Genomic DNA, 21,062 nt, shown 5'->3' with positions numbered 1-21,062 from the left:
TAACTGAAAACCAGCAGCTTATTGAGCCTAACAGTTTTCCGTGTAGCACTCTTGCAGAGTTGTTGGTGGGTGATTAAATAGGGTCATGTGGCTGAGAATCTGAAGATTTTTAGTACTATAATTTCATTACCATTCCCACTCCCCATGTACGTTTCATGTACATTTAATTTGGGATTCATTGCGAGGATTTGGGAATGACTAGCGTCCGCACCCTCAGAAATAGTGATAAATACCTCTATCCAGCCAGGAATATCTGGCAAAGGTGTGGTGTCCAGAGAAATACTACTAGTACTCCTGCTACTAACAAATGTTTGTACTATTACTTCTGCCCTTTTCCCTACCACCACCTCCAGTTACTGACCTTCCACTATCTGCCAGGCACAGTAGTAAGTGCTTTACATCTATCATCTTTCTTTCAAGATCCAACTATTCTTAATGCTACAGATGATGAAACTGAGGCTCAGAGAAGTGGTATATTCAAGGAAACACAGCTAATCTGACTTCTGTCTGCTCAACTCCAAAGCTCCACACACTGCCTCCCAGAACCCGCACATCCTTTCTAGGAAGAACAAGTGGTTGAGACAGTCTTCGGTGCTGTGCAAGAGGACTCTGGGCTGGAGATGTGGTGAGAAGCCAAATCAGGAAGGGAAATGAAGCAAGTGTGGTCAGGATCCAGTGACTCTTATTGTTAGCTCCCCACTGACAGAATAAAGGAGTAGGACATTCATTGTATGTGGGTTTGTGAGTCTGACAGTTTTGAATTTCAAAAGGATAATAACTACCTCTATTTCTCTCTCACCTCCATAATCAAACTTCTCTTCTCGCAGCCTGCATTTCCTTGCAACTTACTTTGTCCTTGACACCTTTGACTCTATCTTCCATCCTCACTTTGTCAATGGAACCTTCAATCTCAAAGGTCACTGAGGAGCTTTTCCTGTATTATATTGCTGTTGCAATGAACTCTCTATCAAACCTTCCACACTTTGAAGGCCTCCCTTCCTTTGCTATTGTGATCCTGTTTTGTTGCTTTTCCTTCTCTCTTCTGCTGTTTCTCTTTTGTTCTCCTTCAGAACTCATCCTTATCTACAACTCATCCTCTTGATGGGACCAGGAATTACCAGTGATGAACAAGAGACATCCAAGTGGTATATAAGTTGGCCTTGCAAAAGCAAGTATAATGGGGGGCCTCCCCGGTGGCACAGCCGTTGAGCGCTGGGTTGCGAAGCTGCCCTCAGCCTCTGCAGCGCCGGTTCGATCCCCGGCTGCTCCCCGGCCACCTGAGGAGGGTCCTGCATGGCGCGCAGACCTTTCCTGCCGCCCGCTGCTCCCCTCAGCAGTGTACTTCAGTCCTTCTGCCTGCTCTGCTCCCTGCTCTGTCTCTGGTGAATTCTCTCACCCTCCCGTGCTTCTGACTGTACCCAGTGCTTGTATAAATAAAAATAAATACATCTTTAAAAAAAAGCAAGTATAATGGGGTAATTAAAATCTAAAGTGCTTGGATTTGATACTGAACATTAAAAAAATATGTTAAACAAGAAAAAAAAAATAAAGTGCTTGGATTTGAATCCCTACTTTGTTACCAACAAGCAGCATGACCTTGGCAAATCACTTTGATCTCTTTATCTCAATACCTTTATCTGTAATGCAGGAATAATAACAGTGTCTACCTCGTAGAGTAGTTGTGAGGATTAAATGAGTTAACACATTGTGTCAAGTGCTTATTGGAGCCTAGAAAATCTTCATTAACTACAACTTATTATTATAGTCTTTTTGAAAGTAATGTAAAAAACTTTGATAATTTTTGCAAATTTACTTCTAATGTTTATTTTGTAATGCACATCCTCTCTCAGTAATCTCATTTAAAAAAACCCCACAATTGTTTTATTTTTGGAAGATCAGTTTACTCTTGTGTTCCAATCGGCAAAAAAGATTGAATTGGAGAGTTATCCTAAGCCTCATCCTACACATTCTCCATGGCGTTAGATGCTACTTAGATGCTGATGACTTCCAGGTTTTTATCCCATTCCTAGATCTCATTCCCAAACTCCAGATCCAGCCCATGGGCTGCCTCGACTCATAGCACAAGAAACCTCTCATGTCTAAAAAGAACTCTTTCTCTATTTCCTAACCTAGTCAGAAGGAATGCAGCCATTCTGTCACACAAGCCAGAAACCTGTGGATCATCCTACTATTCTCTAATTTGCCTTCACCTATTGATCCAGTCGATCACCAAGTAATGCCAACTCTACTGCCTAGAAATGTATCTAACTTATCCCCTCCTACCTAGCCCTACTGCCACTGCCTTTGTCTCTCCCTGGATCAATAAAAGCCATCCATCTGGTCTGTTTGTCTTCACTTTTGAATCCTGACCCTTGTTCCGTCCTACATACTACTACTGCCAGAGCAATCCTTCTAAAATGCAGATCTTTACCCAGTTATGCCCTGCTTTAAATCCTTTATCCTGGGCCTCCCCTGGTGGCGCAGCGGTTGGGAGCTGGGCTGTGAAGGTGTCCACAGCCCTCTGCAGCACCAGTTCGATCCCCGGCCGCCAGCGAGGGTCCCATATGGCGTGACAGACCTCTCCTGCTGTGCCTGCTACTCCCCTCAGCAGTGTATTTTGTCAGTCTTCCTGTTCTGTTCCCCGCTCTTGCTCTGGTGAATTCTCTCACCTTCCTTTGCTTCTGCCTGTACCCAGTGCTTGTATAAATAAATCTTTTTTAAAAATTAAAAAAAAAATCCTTTATACTAAGAATAAAGGCCAAACACCTGTGCATGGTATATGCAGGCCTTTCATTGTCTAAGTCCTGGTTACTTTTCCACACTCATCACTTGCAATGATAATCACATCTTATATTCTGTATGAACCAAACTTCTGCTGGTTTCCTGAACACCTTTGTGCTTTTTCACCCTTCTTTGTTCTTGCATGTGGTCCCCTTCACTCCCTTATGTTGGCAAATTCCACTCTTATTTTAAGATAACTTGATTTTTATCTCCATTCTGCAGTCATTTCGAAGTCCCTCACGCAGACTTGGGTATTTCTTCCTCTATGTTAGCTTATCATCTTGCACCTACCTTCATTACAATAATTATCACTTGGCATTTATTTGACATTTTACCTCTCAGGTTCTCAACCAATTTGTATAAATTCCTTGAGGGCAGGGGCCGCTTCCTACTGATCTCTATATACCCAGTGTATACCCAGCACACAGAGTACCATCTGCCCGTACAATTTGTTCATTTCTGCCTCCACTGACACCTTGCTCTCTGTTCTCAGCACAAGAAGTATTTTAGTTTTCCTCCTTCAACATTTGGCTGATATATATTTTCTCCAATAAACTTTCCCAGGGCACCCTTACTTCCTAATCATCCCTTCATTATATCATCTCCTCAGTGCTTGTAGAACACTCCTCCAAAATAAATACTTGTGCTTGAATGATTTAGATTCTATTCTATCTTCTATAGTGACCACTCTAAAACATTTAAGGGTGATCTGCTGAAATCATCCAAAGCAGTGTTTTCTTTAATTAATTTCTGTTAAAACATCTATTTTTTTATTTAAATTTTATTTTTATATTCCCCATACAATTATAACCCTCTTATTTTTACCCCAACCCCTCCTTTCTCAACCCCCCACCCCCCATAGAGTGTCTCTGGTTCATAGTTGTTTGTTGATTTTGATATTTTCTTTCTTATAGTTATTCTTTTTCCTGGTCCCTTATTTAAGTTTTCTAGATTCCTGCTATGAGTGAGACCATCCGGTATTTTTCTTTTTCTTTCTGGCTTATTTCTCTGAGCATGATCCCTTCCAGCGCCATCCATGTTGCTGCAAATTGCATGTGTTTATCTTTTTTGAATGCTGAGTAATATTCCATGGTGTATATGTACCACATCTTCTTGATCCAGTCATCTATTTTGGGGCATTTGGGTTGTTTCCAAAGCTTAGCTATTGTAAATAGTGCTGCTATAAACATAGGGGTGCAGGTGCTCTTTGGAATTGATGTTTCTGTGTCCTTTGCACAAATACCTAGGAGTGGAATTGCTAAATCATATGGAAGCTCTATGTTTAGTAGGTCCAGAAATCTCCACACAGCTCTCCATAGTGGTTGGACCAGTTTGCACTCCCACCAACAGTGCAGGAGAGTTCCTTTTTCTCCACAACCTCGCCAACATTTGCTGTTGCAATTTTTTTAATATGTGCCATTCTCACTGGTGTAAGATGGTATCTTATTGTAGTTCTGATTTGCATTTCCCTGATTACAAGTGATGTTGAACATTTTTTCATATGCCTGTTGGCCATTTGCATTTCCTCTTCAGAGAAGTTTCTTTTTAGTTCTTCTGCCCATTTTTTGACTGGATTATTTTCTTTGTTTTTGTTGAGTCTCATCAGCTCTTTGTAGATTTTTGTGATCAACCTTTATCATTAGTGTTGTGTGCAAAAATGTTCTCCCAGTCGGTGGGGTTTCTCTTTGTTTTTGTTATTGTCTCTTTTGCTGTGCAGAAGCTCTTTAATTTGATGTAGTCCCAGCTGTTTATCATTGCCTTCACTATCACTGCTTTGGGTGATGTGTCTGTAAAGATGTCTTTGATGTGCATGTCATGTAGTGTTTCGCCTATATTTCCTTCTATGTATTTTATGGTTTCAGGTCTTAAAAACATCTATTTTTTTAGATGACTGGATCAAGAACCTGTGGTATATATACACAGTGGAATACTATTCAGCAATCAAAAAAGATAAATTAATGCCATTTGCAGTAACATGGATGGAGCTAGAAGGGATTACGCTCAGTGAAATAATCAGAAGGAAAAAGAAAAATATAAGATGGTTTCATAGGAGGATTATAGAGAACCAAATAAGGGATCAGGGAAAAAATAATAACAATAAAAAAACACAGCACAACAAAACAAAAATAAACAGGGGAGTGGGAGGGAGAGGGATCAAAAGAGAGTGGGAAGAGCACAAGGGACTATGGTGATGGTGCATGGGTGAATTGGTGGTGGAAAATCTATGGGGACTATACCTGAGAAAAGAAAGCAAACATTGTAAAAAAATGAACAATGATGCAAAATATATATAAATAAATTATTTTAAGACGCCTATTTTTACACTTGGAGACACAGTCAGACATTGATTCTTACCTTTCCTAAACCAAATACCTTTTCAGTGAGCAATAGGAGCAGAATAGGGAGAATACCAAGCCACCTACAGCTCTAATTCTAAAAGAAAGACTTCTGAAAGTTATCAAAAGCTTAGACCCGGTGGTAAGACACAAAGCTGGAATTCCTCAATGGAAGGGAAGACTCCTCCCCTCTTCCAACTCACCTCCTTTCTTCTTTCTTTTAATGTTATAGAACACCACCACCCAGCTCCTTAAAAGGTTTGAGAAGAGTTGGAAAGAAATTAATTTGCCCCTTGAGCTTCGGAAACAGATTAACCTACTGTACTGCCACAGCTCTAGAGGGGAGAGAAAGAAGATAGTACATAAAATGTCCAAAATGTGTTTTAATAGACGCAGTGCTCTAAAAGTTAATACAAGATCAAACAATTAAAAATGAAAGGACCACACTACATTCATTTCCACTACCTGTACTGCATGGTCTTTTATAAACATTCCTGTATACTGTGTTTTCCCCAGATAGACTAAAAAGTTCCTGAAGACCATCAACCACGTTTATAGAGAAATAAACACAGCTATACTTCTTTTGTAGCCACCAAATTACCTACCACACTGAGTACACAATGCTTGCTCAGGAAATGTTATTGACCAATTAATGACTAAGTATTTAACTATTTTTCTTCCCTTCAATATTTTTCAGGAGTGCTTATTATTCACAAAACTATGCAGTCTTGGAAGCCAAGAGGAAATATCCATCTATTGGTATACATTTTCCCTTGGCTATGCATTAAACAGAGATTTCCTCTGGTAATGTGAACAAAGGGTGCCTGATGAGACAGAACAAAGAACTATATATAGAGATCAAGTGCCCAGAGTAGAAGGTCAAAGCGTGCCCTATCTTAACCAGATTAAAGGAGTCTTGGGTCTGCCTCTACTTCCCTCCCATGCTTTCCAGCCCTGACCAGAAGCATTTTCCAACTCCCTATCCACTGAATTCTGAAAGCAGGACAGCAACTATAATATGCTGCATTACCACAGAATTCAGCTAACAAATCTGTGGTGATCCTAATCTCTCTTTCTATAATAATAGGAAGACTGCAGCTTTGTTTATACATTCTAAGGAGGATAGAGAATAGGGAGAAAGAACTAGAAGAGGGAGGCAGTATTTATGGCCCCTTTCATGAAGTCAGTCTGTGACAAAAACATTTGCAGACAATAAGGAAGGGGAACAGGTTTGGCAGGAAAATAGCCTATTCCAGTGTTCTCAGAAGTGCCTTAGCTGGTATCCTCCACCCCCGCCCGTCATGAAAGGCCTGGTTTAAACTGTGAATATAGTCATCCTATAGACCTATCTGGATTAGATAAAATGAGAAAAAGCCCAAATTAACCTTCAGTGTCTGACTCTCATGACTGACAGTATCTTACCATTTATGTCATTTTATAAAGTATTTACAAGCACTTATGAAGTCTCAAGTCCCTTCTTTAACTGCATTTCTAATCCTGGGGCTTGTCCTGGAGGCTTTTGAACATATAGGTTCTGTGTTGAATGTGTATAATAAGTACCCTGGGTTCACCCTATTATTATGGGAAGTTAAGGGCACATCTCTACCTTTCAGAAGAGATGATGTCATAGAGAACAGTCATGGTCCTCCATAAATCATCCTGTAGAGTCCCTATCAGAGACAGAATCTTAAACTGAATAGACTATGCAGCTAACTCCCAAAATACACTCTCACCCTTGACATGTAATGCAGTGTCTCACAATTCTTCGGCAATTCTCAGTTAACATTCTAATTCTACGTAATTCCACATGGGTCGATTTGAGTAGCATGCAAGCCCTCACAGACTAGATACCATGCATATGCTATTTTCATTGTAAATGTTAAATGTCATACATACATAAATATTATGTCATACATAAATATTAATGGTGAGCTTTTGGGTAGCCAGAGCAGACAGTGGCCTACAAAATAGAATTTAATAAGCATCCCTAAGGGAGCTTCTTAAACACCGCCTTTGCTGGTTCATCATAGAGCTGGCTCATCCCTCCTACTTTGGGTTTTTTATTTGGTAGCCCTCGTGTCATCTCCTTAAGGCTCAGGCAGGAATACTAGCTTCAGAAAGGTACTGTTTAAATATCGCCTGTTACCTAGAGGGCCAGAATGAGTCTTCCTCTATTAACACAATGACACATCGTTTTATGAAACGAGTACCTTGCCACTTGAAAAAAGTAGGGTCCAGAATATAAAGATTTGACTGGTGCAATGGGTTGGGAAATGTAGAAACAGAGCTACTTGAGTGAGGCTGGCCAATGTGACAAACTTCCCAGAGGCGAGATGATATTAAGAGAGTTCCTAAAGTGAATAAGCAATGAAAATAAACTCCTTACTTTGCTAGATATACTACAACTTGCTCTACACTTAATAGTCTTTTTAATGAGAATGAGGAAGCTTATGATTACAATTTCTAACCATCGTTTTATTCACTATTAGTTGTTACTCCGCCCTCAATCATGCAAATTCTAACCCAAGAGATTCCTTATCTTGTCCTATGCTTATAATACTCCCTTGTCTCTTCACTAGTGTTCATTTCTTATAATGTAATCTAAAGACATAATCAGAAGCTTTGATAGATTAAGACACAGAGGGATTCTGACTAAGTGAAATCCACTCTAAACTGCCTTCTGTTTTGTTTCTCCTCTGTTGTAAAGTATGAGACAGGAAAATGATGGGAACAAAGAAAGTGACAACCATTCACAGAATTGTGACCTATGAAATCTAAAGAGACACTGAAGGTCAGGCAGTCAGCTCAACTCATTTTATAAGGATGTTGAAACCGGGAGGCTAAATGTCTTAAGTTCATACTACCAGTTAATAGTAGAGTCAAATCTAGAACCCAGTTTTTCAACTATGTTCCAACATTCCAGTGTTTTTTTCCTTTCCATTCCCTGTGCTTTTTCCTATTTTCCCCACCCCATTTCACAATCCCACACCTGAGTATAACCAACATCCTACGTGCCTTACATACAGCACCACTCTCTTCACAAATGGAGTGTCCAGCAGCGATTAGGTTGCTAAAGGTATTCTCATGATGCAAATACTGTAGAAACCTAATACCCTAAGAAATTCAAACAATCACGAGTGTCTACTCATATAAGAGATTCTTGGTCTTACAGAGTCTTCTAACTCTCTTAAATAGGAATACCCAGGTGTGATTGAAAGGTGAGATCTTAATAAAACTATTTTATTGCTTAAAAGTTTTTTAGAAAGAGATAATACATTTATCTGTCATACAAGTAAGATTAGAACTAGACTCTTGGGTTGTACGTAGAATTAGCAACATTTTTAGCTCACCATTCCAATGAGGAATCCTGTCATATTTTCCTTGACCCTGTTCACACTTTAAGCCCTACCACTGCCATTTCAACAAAAATCAACACAACACTATGGTTACAGTTTCATGCTCTTGTGAAAGAGAAATAACATCTTTCTCTTATTACGTCTATGTAAGAAGAAGAAGAGGTCAACTCCATTTGTAACACTGCTCTGAGATTCTAGGTAAAAACTGTAGAAAACCTTTTACTTGTATAGCTTTAAAATTTACAGACCACTTTGAAATAGATTACATTTGCTAATGGCAAGAATAATTAGAAAGGTGATGAATGAAGACCAGGTAAGTTACATGGGGACAAAGGAAGAAGTTAGGAAGAGGAGTAGCAGTTCTGATACTATTTTTACAGAAATAACATAGCATTGAATGAAATTTACCCTACCCAAGGACCCAGAAATCCAACTTCCTGATGACATCCCAACAACCTCTTTAAGGAACTATAATGCCCAGTTTGATGAAGAAAGAAACACACTTCATGCCTGCTGTATATAGAAAGGAGACGTGATTGTCCCTTGGACTGTTGTCTCCCCGCCCCGACCCCAAGCCATCACTACCACCTGTTTACTTAAAAAATTGTTATCTGCCACTTTTCCTTGAACAAGCTTCCTAAAGAAGTGAAACTTCCATTCAGTGTTTCATTCCAAATGGCTGAGCTACACTCTGACAAAAACCAAATACTTCCAAAGGATCACCCAATCCAAGTCCTCTGAAAAGTCAAAAGTGTTTCTGTTACTTACCTCAACCTGCTGGCAGATCTGTATTAGTTTGGCCATCTGGTTTTCTAGTTCACTGTTGCGCTTAACCAGGTTGGTGAGGTTCATTTCCAAAGTTTGCTGCCATGGCAGAGAGTGTGAAGCCAGAAGGAAACCGGAAAGAAAGGGGAAAAAGAAGAAATGTTCAATGAACTTGAGCAGCAAGACTACGTGGAGATCAGTCAGTTGACAAATATTTCAAACACTCACTGAGTACTTGCTATGCGTTAAGCACTAATCTAGGGCTAATTAGTAATGCTAACACTCGGGACTATCACTGTTGAGGAAAAGATGATAGTCATGACTTTGTGGATATAGGACTTCAATGACATTAAAGCAAGGTTATGTTTTCTATAATATTTTTAACTTTTAAAGTCCAGTTTTCCCTACTATCTGAAAGGAGAACATTCACAAGTCAAAAAGTTGTAAAGTGAAGATGCAATTACCATTAACAATTACCCCAAAATAATCTACGGAATCATACTAAATAACACCATAAAAGCTAAAATAATACAGACATGTAGTAAAAGCAGGAATGATATGACCACTGCACAACCTGTATAAACTACTTCCTGAGTTTGGCAGTGCTACTCCCTGCACAGGGTGCATGCTGCCTCTAGAATTGTTGCTCGAAGTCCAACACTGAACACTATTTTCACTTTTCATTTTTTTCATAAAAGATGAAGTCTATACCCAAATTTCCATACTTTATTTTGCTCTCATAGTAATCCTGTGACATGGGGAGAAGAGATACTATTCTCTCTTTGATCAGCCACTACTTTCCAGACACAAAAATAGTCAATTTCACATATATCATTTAATAATCATAATGAACCATGATGTAGGAGATGGCAGCATTTTACAGATAAGAGGCCCAAGTTTCAGAATGGGGACACAGTTCTGCACGGTCCTATAATTAGTATGTAGCAAAGGCAAGACTGGAACCTCTAGGCTTTAGTCACAGCTTTGCCCCAGCATTCCATGATTCTTTGGTCTTTTTGTTGATAGCATTTTATATTTATCAGTAAGTTCCTTGAGAAAAAAAAAAGATGAATTTTTAAGTGTGGGATTCATCAAAATCTAACATTGTACCTTATAGTTTCTCCTCTTTGGCACTAAAGAATATCCCACAGAGATGCCAAACACAAAGTCTGGCTGTATCAACAGAAGACATCCATTGCTTTCTAGTACATAGATTGTTCTTGGTACACATTACAAGTACTTTGCAAATCTGTTCAATACACTGTGGTTACAACAGCAGTCAGAACTCTTAGCATATTTTCAGTTGCTTCTCATTCAAGTCTTCCTGAATCTCCTCCTTGCTCACTCACCATGCCAACACCCTCAAAAGTCTACTCCAATCTAATACCCCAACTTCCTGGCCCTTATTCTGCTAGCATTCCTTCCCTTGGTCATGTTCACTGTTTCAATGTTGTCTCCAAAGCTTCCAAAGTTTTTAAGTGTTCAAAGTTCGTAATTTTTGGCTGGGAGGAAAGAGAGGGCATGAGGAGTTGGGAGGACGATGTGGGAAGAGAGTCCTTGGCCCCTTTCTCTTCCACTAAATAGCTGTGGCCCCTTAGTATCCTTGGCATTGTCCATGAGTCTATCCCAAAGCATGAATGCTCATGGATATATGTATTTCTAGGACAGGTAGCCTGATTTCATTTGTTCTCAGTCAGACTGGGTTGGAGAACCAGCTTAATCTTTGCTTCCCTTTTTTTTTTTTTTTTTTTTTTGTGGGACCCTCGCCAGCGGCCGGGGAATGAACAGCTGTGCCACCAGGGGAGACCCTCTTTGCTTCCCTTCTAACCAGATCTCTTGGTTTATTGGCTTTATCCCCATGGAAATGATTTTTCACCACTTTTTTCTCTTTCATGTCTTTACTTTTTGCTTTCTTTTTTGGCTTGTGCAGTGTCTCCACTGGAATTCTTTAACTCTAGGGAACATCTCAAACCTGTCAACTTCTCCTTAGCAACCACACAGGAAAGATGGAAAAAGGATGGGCAGCAATCATTTATTTATTTGGCCATGATATCTAAGCTAAGTGTATGTCAGGGTGGAAAGAAGATATGGCAGTTCAGAGATTGAATACAACAAAAGGTATTGATCATCTATACTGTTCAGAGCGCAGTGACCTCAAAGATAAGAGAGGAGGTGAAATTACCGTGGGTCTGCAAGGATATGTAGGATTTTAATAGAGGGGCAGGATGTTTCAGGCAGAAGGAATATAGGGGAATAATATATAGGACGAGTTCAGGAAACAGAAGCTGTGTTTGGTTAGAACAGAGGGTGCAAGAGAGCAAGTGTTGGTACTGGGGTGCCAGGCTGAAAATGGAGATTGAAGCCCTGTTATATCTTGAATGCCCAGGTGAGGAGTTTGTAACTTATTTTTTTAAGCAGTGGGAACTTACCAAAGACTCTTGAACAAGGGTAATGACACAATCAGGGCTGCACTTAGGAGATTAACCTACCAGCATTATGTGGGGCAAACTGAAACAAGAGAACCCTGGGGCACTGACTTTGCCTAGGAGGAGGCTACAATATTCAAGGCAGTTTGTAATGCAGGTCTGAGGCCAAGCTAAGAAGCAATCAAGAGAAATATGTTTCAAGGAAAGATTTGTCACTGTCAAATATGCAGAGTGTGCAAGAAAAATGAGGACTGAAAAGGCGGTTGGATTTGGTAATCAGAAGTCACTGGTGCTCTTTGAGAAAGGAGTTTACTTCAGCAGAGTTCTGGAAGCAGATGCCAAACTGTACAGGGTTAAGGAGAACATCAGTAGGGACAAAGTTGAGAGCTACAAGCCTAGGCTCCTCTTCAAATATTTGACTGTGAAATGAGTATGATAAAGTTTTCATTGGTTGGAAGCATCCAGCTTAAGTTAGAGAGTGAATATTGGCAATAGACCCAATCAGCTTGAGATTTCCTCTGGCAGAGTGGTCCAAATTCCTACATGAATAAAAATCCCAGGTATCACAAATGACTGCATTGACATTAGGTAAACATAATGTAGATTGAGGAACACAAGCAAACACAATATTAGATATACGTGTTTCAGACTAATGTGTTTTCATTCAAACATGGGATTCCATGGAGAGAATGTTTTCTAACAAGTACATGCAACCTGTTGCCACACTTGTCATGAAACTGACGGTTTCTTATAAATAATTCACGGTGCAGAGCAGGACTAAGATTCCTGCTGTGTGCTCCTCATTTATGGCCCAGAACTGAGACTCACAGCTTCTGTAAAGGCACACAAAAAAAATTAAGGCTGAACACAAAATCTGGAGTCTGGTTACACCATAGACTGTGTGGGTTACCATCAAAAAGATATGGCAAGTGGTTATTTAGCTCAAGCCCCCTAGCAATTTGCAAAATGTCAGCACATTTTATCAACACAGAACTAGAACTGACAGGATGACTCTAATTTCAACCTTACTTCATTAATATGAAAATGCTTTGAAAAATAAATCTTTGGCTAATGAAAACACCATCTGTTGATGGCTTTTTGCCACTGTTTTTCTTACATTACGAGACATAATTTGAGGAAAACACTGAACATTTACTTACTCACTTCCTATTCATTTACAAGGAATTAAAGCCTCCCCTCAAATTGGAATTGATTCTCAATAGTAACATATGCAAAAGGAATCAGAGAAATGAAGCAATTACACAATCTGTTTCTTCACCCTGCCTTATCATGCCTACCACCGCTGAGAAATCATTTCGAAGTAGAAATTCTGGGCCACTCCAGGTTTGAATGATTTCATTGATTTGGCCAAGTAATTATGTTGTCTATATATACTCTGGCTGAATAAACAAAGAGGGTGAGTGTGTGTGTGTGTGTGTGTGTGTGTTGTGTATAAAATCTTCTAATGTAAAACTAAACATGTCTCTCTGTAGCTCTGTCGTTGTCGGGTTTTGAAAAATTGGTTTGTTTTGTTCTTTTCTTGTGCAGTCCGGTTAATGACTGGGCCAGACTCCCTGCGCCCAAGCCTGGTGAGTGTAGCTTTCTCAGAACAGTTGAACCGTGGCAGTGAGAGAGCCAGAGTGGCAGGGAGATTGGAATGGAGATATCTGCTGGGAGGAAATGAGGACAGGAGGTTGGCAGGGGGAGCAGGATGAAGCTCCCATTTCCTGCTGCAGGAGGTTACCTCTGGGTCCCTCCCTGCCTGCCCTGTGTGAGGCCTAGAGAGTCATCTGAGCTATGAAACTGCGAGACCCTCTTCATCTTCGGATGACTACATCATTATCGCTCTCATAAAATTGGACATGTGTCTAAACAACACAAAGAGAGGGAAGATTTGGCTGATTTGCATAACTGAGATTTTAAAAGGCTTTAGTTAGCTACACTGGCAGTCTACAGTGATTCCATTTTTTACCCAAGTTCCAGTTCATTTGTGTCATGTAGATGCAGCCTCTTTGTGTTCTGTTATACCCTTCCCAGGGAGGAAAATGTTCTGCTATTTCTGAGAAAGCCAAGCATAGGCTATTCTTCTTCCAGACAGTATCCCATAAAAAAGAAATGCTTTCTTTAACTGTCTCAAATAATTGCTGGCTTTTTCTCCACTTCTCTAGACTCAAGTTATTTCAGGTAACTTTCTCACTGGCTCCCCCAAGGAACCTAGTGCTACACTCAACCAGCTCTTCATTAAATGGAGAAAGAGTCCCCTTAAGGCACTCACTTGACCTTGATTCCCGTTTGCCATGCTCCATGAAGGCACATATATTCACTCATATATGAACACACTTATACTTATCTGACACAGCAAGTCCTGAGCCTAAAAAGGATGGCATCTTTCTGTTCGTTCTACTGAAATGTAATATTGCCATCAAAAGCCTGTATTCTCTCGCTTTCTGTAAGGTACAAGGGGAACATGACCTAACCCTAGACTAGATCCCAACTGTTTGGATGTGGGAATTGAACCTGGAATCATGCGGGAGAGAAGTGAAGGGGGAAAAGGTCAACCCACTGCAATCCCAAGCCTTCTCAATTTCCAGAAGACAACTATGTCAGATTTTTAAAAAATTACTCTCCTTTGACATGCTCGTTTTTGACATCCCTGTCTACTCAGCAATGTTCCCAGCTCTTCCAAAAAGCCAGCAGTCAAACCCTAGCACACTTTCGGGGTCACATTCTGCCTTCTTTTTTTAACTGCTTGTCTTAAAATACTTACTTTGCTTTTGCTTCAGTCTGTCACTTTATGTATCAAATACATATGGCCTTTCAACAGCAGAACACACCATCTGGTTCACGAACTGAAGCCCACACCCTTATGCCAGAGTTTATTCCTTCCCCAAACATTTGTTTGCTGTTGTATAGACATGGGCTATGTCCCAGAATGAGACGCAGGTGATATACTGGATGTACACAGTCTACTCGACTTGAACTTTGTTAGTGAATGACCAGACCGTTCCTCAAGTCATGTGAAACAGGTCACCATTCTCTCCTTTCCAGAAGGTTCTGGGGCCTCCCCGGTGGCGCAGCGGGTTGAATGCCGCCCTGTGAGGCTGTCCGCAGCCTCTGCAGCGCCAGTTCAATTCCGGCTGGCCAGGGAGCTACCCACATGGTGCCGCAGACCTCTCCTGTCTCGCCTGCTGCTCCCCTCAGCAGTGTCTTTGGTCCGTCTGCCTGTTCTGCTCCCCGCTCTTGTGGATTCTCTCACCTTCCCACACCACTGGCCTGTACCCTAGCTCTTGTATAAATAAGTAAATCTTAAAAAAAAAAAAAAGATTCTACTGTCATCCAACAAAAGACCCACACCTCCCCCAGTCTTCTTATATGAAACGCTACACGAACCATCCTGTATTCTTTTCTTCCCCTTCTCTTTAGAAGCATATCATGGTTAGAGCTCTAGTTTAAATATGTAAACTATTATTTGGATCTTCTAAAAGAAATCCTGTACAAAAGGCCGCATCCAGTGTTTATATTGATAACACTCAGAATAGTGAGCGACAGCCAACTCTACTTCCCTGGAAGCCTTGATATTCTATTCTACTTGCATGATTCCTTTTTAGTTCCCATCTCACATAGACCAGACATTTCCCTCTTTCTCCTTCGCCTGCTCATTCTTTTTTTTTTTTTTTAAAGATTTATTTATTTATTTTATACAAGAACCGGAGTACAGGCCAGATGGTGGGAGGGTGCGAGGATTCACCAGAGACAGAGCGGGGAGCAGAACAGGCAGACTGAAATACACTGTTGAGGGGAGCAGCGGGCACGACAGGAGAGGTCTGTCACACCATGTGGGACCCTCCCTGGTCAGTCAGGATCAAACAGGCGCTGCAGAGGCTGCAGACAACTTACAGTGCGGCGCTCAACCACCTGTGCCAATAGGGGAGGCCCTCATTCTTCGTATTTACCTTCTTGACTATGATTGTGGTGCAGGGAGGCTCAATCCTGGGCCCTCATTCAGCTCACTCAAGTAGTGCATGGCTCTACTGTTAAAAAAACTCAGTCTCTGGCCTTAGTCTTTCAGTCACCACAAAGGCCTGAATTTCAACTTCTAGAACACTTGCCCTTTCAGTTCTCAGAATACCGCCATGCTTTCTCTCCTCTAGATATTTGAACAATGTATTTTTTTCTTGACTAGAACAGTCCCTGTCCATTACTCTAGCCCTGTCCCCAAACTGTGGGGGAAGGGTCCCAAAAAAACTTCTCAAAGTCTCTCTTGATATCCCTCTTATGCTCTCTCACAACCCCCGTGCTTCTCTTCTCATCACACTCACCATAATGTCTTGTAACTATGTCCTTAATTATCTGTTTCCCCACTAGGCTGAGAGCTCCACCAGGGCTGGGACTGCAATGTCCTTATCACTGTAACCCCAACATGTCTCCTGGTGCTTGGAACTTCACAGGTGTTCTGTAAATCTCTGATGAAGGAATAAAAGCCGTGACCCACAATCACATCAAAACTCAAACCTCAAGTCAAATTATCCTATCAAAACTGCTAGTCCCTACCTAATTCCCCCATCTCTGTCCTTACACCACCATGCTTCAAAACACTGCTTACTGAAAAATCATTCCATTTTTTCTCTCCATGTCTATAACCACTACAATAACTCACTAAGTCCTGTCAATTCTTTCTTCAGTCTCTCCCCAGTTTGACACTTTTATCCAACAAATTCATCATAATTCCCTGCTTTAGTGCTCAACGGCTTCCTTACCATGACTCTTCCTCTGTGCTTTACAGCATACTGTGTAAACCTATCAGGGAGGGCACTGACCATATGGAACTGGAATTTTCAATTTACTTGCTATCTCCCCAAAGCACCCCAGGACAGAGACTGTGCCTTACTTCCTATGTCCCCAGTTCCTTCCACAATGATATGAACATCTAAAGAGTTCAAAAAACAAAATGAGTGTTTGTTAATTTTTCATTAAATGAATGAATGAATGCCTGGCCTAAGTCCCTACAGTTTAAGTTATCGTCCATTCCAATTCAAAGATAAAAGACAAGACACTACCTCATCATATCAACCCTTCATGAACCTGTATGTCACATTTTCCCCTTTAAACTCTACTTCTAAGAGCTTCTGCACAGCAAAAGAGACAATAACAAAAACAAAGAGAAACCCCACCAACTGGGAGAACATTTTTGCACCCAACACTAATGATAAAGGACTGATCACAAAAATCTGCAAAGAGCTGATGAGACTCAGCAACAACAAAGAAAATAATCCAATCAAAAAATGGGCAGAAGAGCTAAAAAGAAACTTCTCTGAAGAGGAAATGCAAATGGCCAACAGACATATGAAAAAATGTTCAACATCACTTGTCATCAGGGAAATGCAAATCAAAACTACCATGAGATACCATTTCACACCAGTGAGAATGGCACATATTAAAAAAACTAGCAACAACAAATGTTTGCGAGGGTGTGGAGAAAAAGGAACTCTTCTGCACTGTTGGTGGGAGTGCAAACTGGTCCAACCACTATGGAGAGCTGTGTGGAGATTTCTGGACCTACTAAACATAGAGCTGCCATAGGATCCAGCAATTCCACTCCTAGGTATTTACCCAAAGGACACAGAAACATCAATTCCAAAGAGCACCTGCACCCCTATGTTTATAGCAGCACTGTTTACAATAGCTAAGCTTTGGAAACAACCCAAATGCCCAAAAATAGATGACTGGATCAAGAAGATGTGGTACATATATACCATGGAATATTACTCAGCATTCAAAAAAGATAAACACATGCAATTTGCAGCAACATGGATGGCGCTGGAAGGGATCATGCTCAGCGAAATAAGCCAAAAAGAAAAAGAAAAATACCGGATGGTCTCACTCATAGCAGGAATCTAGAAAACTTAAATAAGGGACCAGGAAAATGAATATAAGAAAGTGAAAATCAAAATCAACAAAAAACTATGAACCAGAGACACTTTTTGGGGGGTGGGGGGCGGGAGGGGAAGGATTGGGGTCAGAATGGGGCGTTTGCAATTGTATGGGGGAATATAAAAATAAAATTTATTTTTTTTTTTTTTTTTTTTTTTTTTAAACATTTTGACATTATCCATTTTTTTTTTTTTTTTTTTTTTTTATAGAGGCATGCTTTATTTATTTGTTTGCTGGTTTGTTTGTTTGTTTTGTTTATACATGCACTGGGTACAGTCAGAAGCGCGGGAGGGTGAGAGAATTCACCAGAGCCAGAGCGGGGAGCAGAGCAGGCAGAAGGACCGAAGCACACTGCTGAGGGGAGCAGCGGGCGGCAGGAGAGGTCTGCGCGCCATGTGGGACCCTCCTCCGATGGCCGGGGAGCAGCCGGGGATCGAACCGGCGCCGCAGAGGCCGCGGGCAGCTTCGCAACCCAGCGCTCAACCGCTGCGCCACCGGGGAGGCCCAAAAAAATAAAATTTATTATTTAAAAAAAAAGAATTGAATATACTAAGTATTTTTCTGATTCTCTTTCAAACTTTGGAGTAAAAACCAGCTTTAGTCAATAGCATGTGACCATGAAAGTTTCTGAATGAGAAGAAAAAAATAGACAAATAGATGATGAAAAAATAAATATGGTATTGTTGGTTTAAATTTATCTTAATGCAAATAAAACAATTTTAAAAATAAAAAAATAATAAACTCTACTTCTTTAGGTTCAACAATTCTTGTTTCATGGAAAGCTGTCTGGAGGTTCCTCAGTCTACTAAAAATGGAGCTACCATATGACCCAGCAATTACACTCCTAGGGATGTACCCAAAGGACACAAAAACATTGATCCAAAAGACCACCTGTACCTTTATGTTTATTGCAGCACTATTTACAATAGGTAAAACCTGGAAACAACCCAAATGCCCAAAAATAGATGACTGGATCGAGAAGATGTGGTACATATACACAATGGAATATTATTCAGCAATCAAAAAAGATAAACTCATGCCATTCAAAGCAATGTGGATGGAGCTAGCAGGAATTATGCTCAGTGAAATAAGCCAGAAAGAAAAAGAAAAATATCGGATGGTTTCACTTATAGCAGGAATATAGGGGAACCAAATAAGACATCAGTGTAAAAAAATAATAACAGTACAAAACACAACAAAGCAAAAATGAGCAATTATAAACCAGAGACATCCTGCAGGGGAGGAGGCGGGAGAGGGATCAGAGGGAGAGAGGGAGGAGCACAGGGGACTGAGGTGATGGTGCACAGGTGCATTGGGGAAGGAAACTCTATGGGGACTATACCTGAGGGGGGTGGGGGAAGCAAATATTGTTTAAAAATGAACAATGATATACAAAAATAAAATAAAATAATTAATATAAAAATAAAAATAAATAAATAGAAAAAAAAACTCTTGTTTCCTTAATCTTTCCTCACCTATATTATATTTCTGTAATATGTTCTTTTGCCCAATAATAATAGACAGGATTTCCATCCACCCAAGAACAATCTCTGAGTCAACATTTTGTAAACTTTCTCAGACTGATGACTATTATTAGTTCCTTTCTGATGTTGATGAGAAAAATACTTGGGACAAAAGAAATAACAGAAAAACAGAAAGATGAGAGCACAGATAATAGGGGTATCCACTTACTAAACTTGCTTTCAAACCTAAGAAACAACAGAAAACATCCTCCAACACAGGTCCTGTTAATATTAAATGCGAACAGAGTCAAAGAATCAATATAATTGTTGGAAGAAAAAAAACAGAGGTTCAAATGAGTTGCAGCACACAGTCTGAGTAGAGATGGAATTAAAAAAGTGCATTTTTACCACCCGCCCACCACAAAACATGTACAAATTTATTCATCTTATGGCAATGGAGACGTTATCTTGGACAACTAAGATACCAGAGAGGCCAGACCTATAAGCAAGAATCATTTTAAAATTGTGAGCTTAACGCTGGTGTAGCTGAGAAATCCTATCAAAGATATTGCCCCCAGCCTTACACACACATTTCCACTATCATCACCACCACACCTTAGAGAGTGCAAATATGGATTCAAATGTTTTTTTTTTTCCTTATATTTAGCTACTGTGGTTTAGTACTTAAGTGAGTGACTGTGAAAGAACTTTTTCAATTCCCTCACTTATGGTAACCAACTCCAACTTCCACTGAAGATTATTCTTACCATGACAATATATGATCTAGCTCCTTTATTAGGGTGATTCCTAGTCTCAGGGTAGGTTTTACCGAGGCCCTAATCCTCCCTAGGGCAGAAAACATACATTATACTTATGGCTCCCTCTTACCCAACTTATCTACAGAGGTGCCCAGGGAAGATTAACACAGACACTCCTCCTCAGACACAGTGACACACATTAATAGATACCAACAGAGTCTTTCTCAGCCACTCACCCATGCAGAAATACATACAGTGGTATACAGTGACACATATTCATGCATGCAAATATGCCCTCTCTCAACCTAATCTCTCATAAATACATTTCTTTCTGTTTGTTTCTTTTATATTCATATTCATACTGGTTCAGAAACAGTCGAATGCCCCCTGGTAGATAAGTTGGGAAGGTATCTGTCTTGGCAGACAGAAGTGGGTGTCAAGTGGGTGAGTAGACAAATGACTGAGAGAAGGTGGTGGCTGAGTGAGAATGGGTGGGTGGATGACAGAGTGACTGAGTAGGAAGAAGGACAAGTAATCAACTATGATAAGGTTCTAGAATATCATATTTTCCAACCTTTTAACTCTCGTTGTGGCTTTCCTTTGAACATTCTCCAGGTCTCATATCTCCCTTCCCTTTGTCTGACAATCTTTAGCCCTCTTTCTGTTTCAGTCTCTCTTCCCGTGTGTGTGTGTGTGTGTGTGTGTGTGTGTGTCGCGCGTGCGCGATTGTGTGTATATGTGTGTGTTTTACTTTCTTATAACAAAAAGCTTACTCTGGTGCCAGGTAATATTTTATAACAAGAAGATCCCTGATATGTCAATGAAACTGCATTTATGTATTATTTGTACTAATGAATTTGTGGAAATGTAATGAGAAAAAAGAAATGTGCTTGTTTATTCCTTTCAGGAAATTCCTCTATTCCCCCTGGTTTTCATCAACTATATTTTTGGCAGGCTGTGGGCATGGAAATGTGAAGACATCACTCTCAAAGAGAATTATAATAATCACATCTGATTTATATAGATGTCACCATAGGGTTAGGCAGTTGAAAATTCCTGCAATCAAAATGAATAGGCACTTAAAATTAAGGACATGCCATACTTTTGCTAACACAGGTTTTTAACATTACCAGTAGTTCACAGATTTTTTTTCAGACTTCTAAAGTATTCATAATGGCAAGACAGATTTATATCTTAGAAGATGAGAACCAAAGCAAGCTACAAACACTGGTATACTTCCTACAAG

General features: G+C 40.2%; 1 protein-coding gene across 2 annotated transcripts in view; it reads right to left on the bottom strand.

Moving 5' to 3' along the window:
• The window catches only part of MID2 (midline 2), a gene marked incomplete at its 3' end in the record, with an annotated part of 75,191 nt that overhangs the window by 42,171 nt on the left and 11,958 nt on the right, over nt 1–21,062 (bottom strand). For both annotated transcript variants that reach the window (XM_084258313.1, XM_084258314.1), the window contains one exon: nt 9,242–9,337. In XM_084258313.1, coding sequence (XP_084114439.1) covers nt 9,242–9,337 — 96 coding nt within the window. The remainder of the gene's footprint in view (nt 1–9,241; nt 9,338–21,062) is intronic.

This window comes from Talpa europaea, assembly GCF_964194135.1.
Source record: "Talpa europaea genome assembly, chromosome: X".
NCBI lineage: Eukaryota > Metazoa > Chordata > Mammalia > Eulipotyphla > Talpidae > Talpa > Talpa europaea.
Note: the sequence above shows the minus strand (reverse complement) of the source record. Positions and strands in the feature narration are given on the sequence as shown.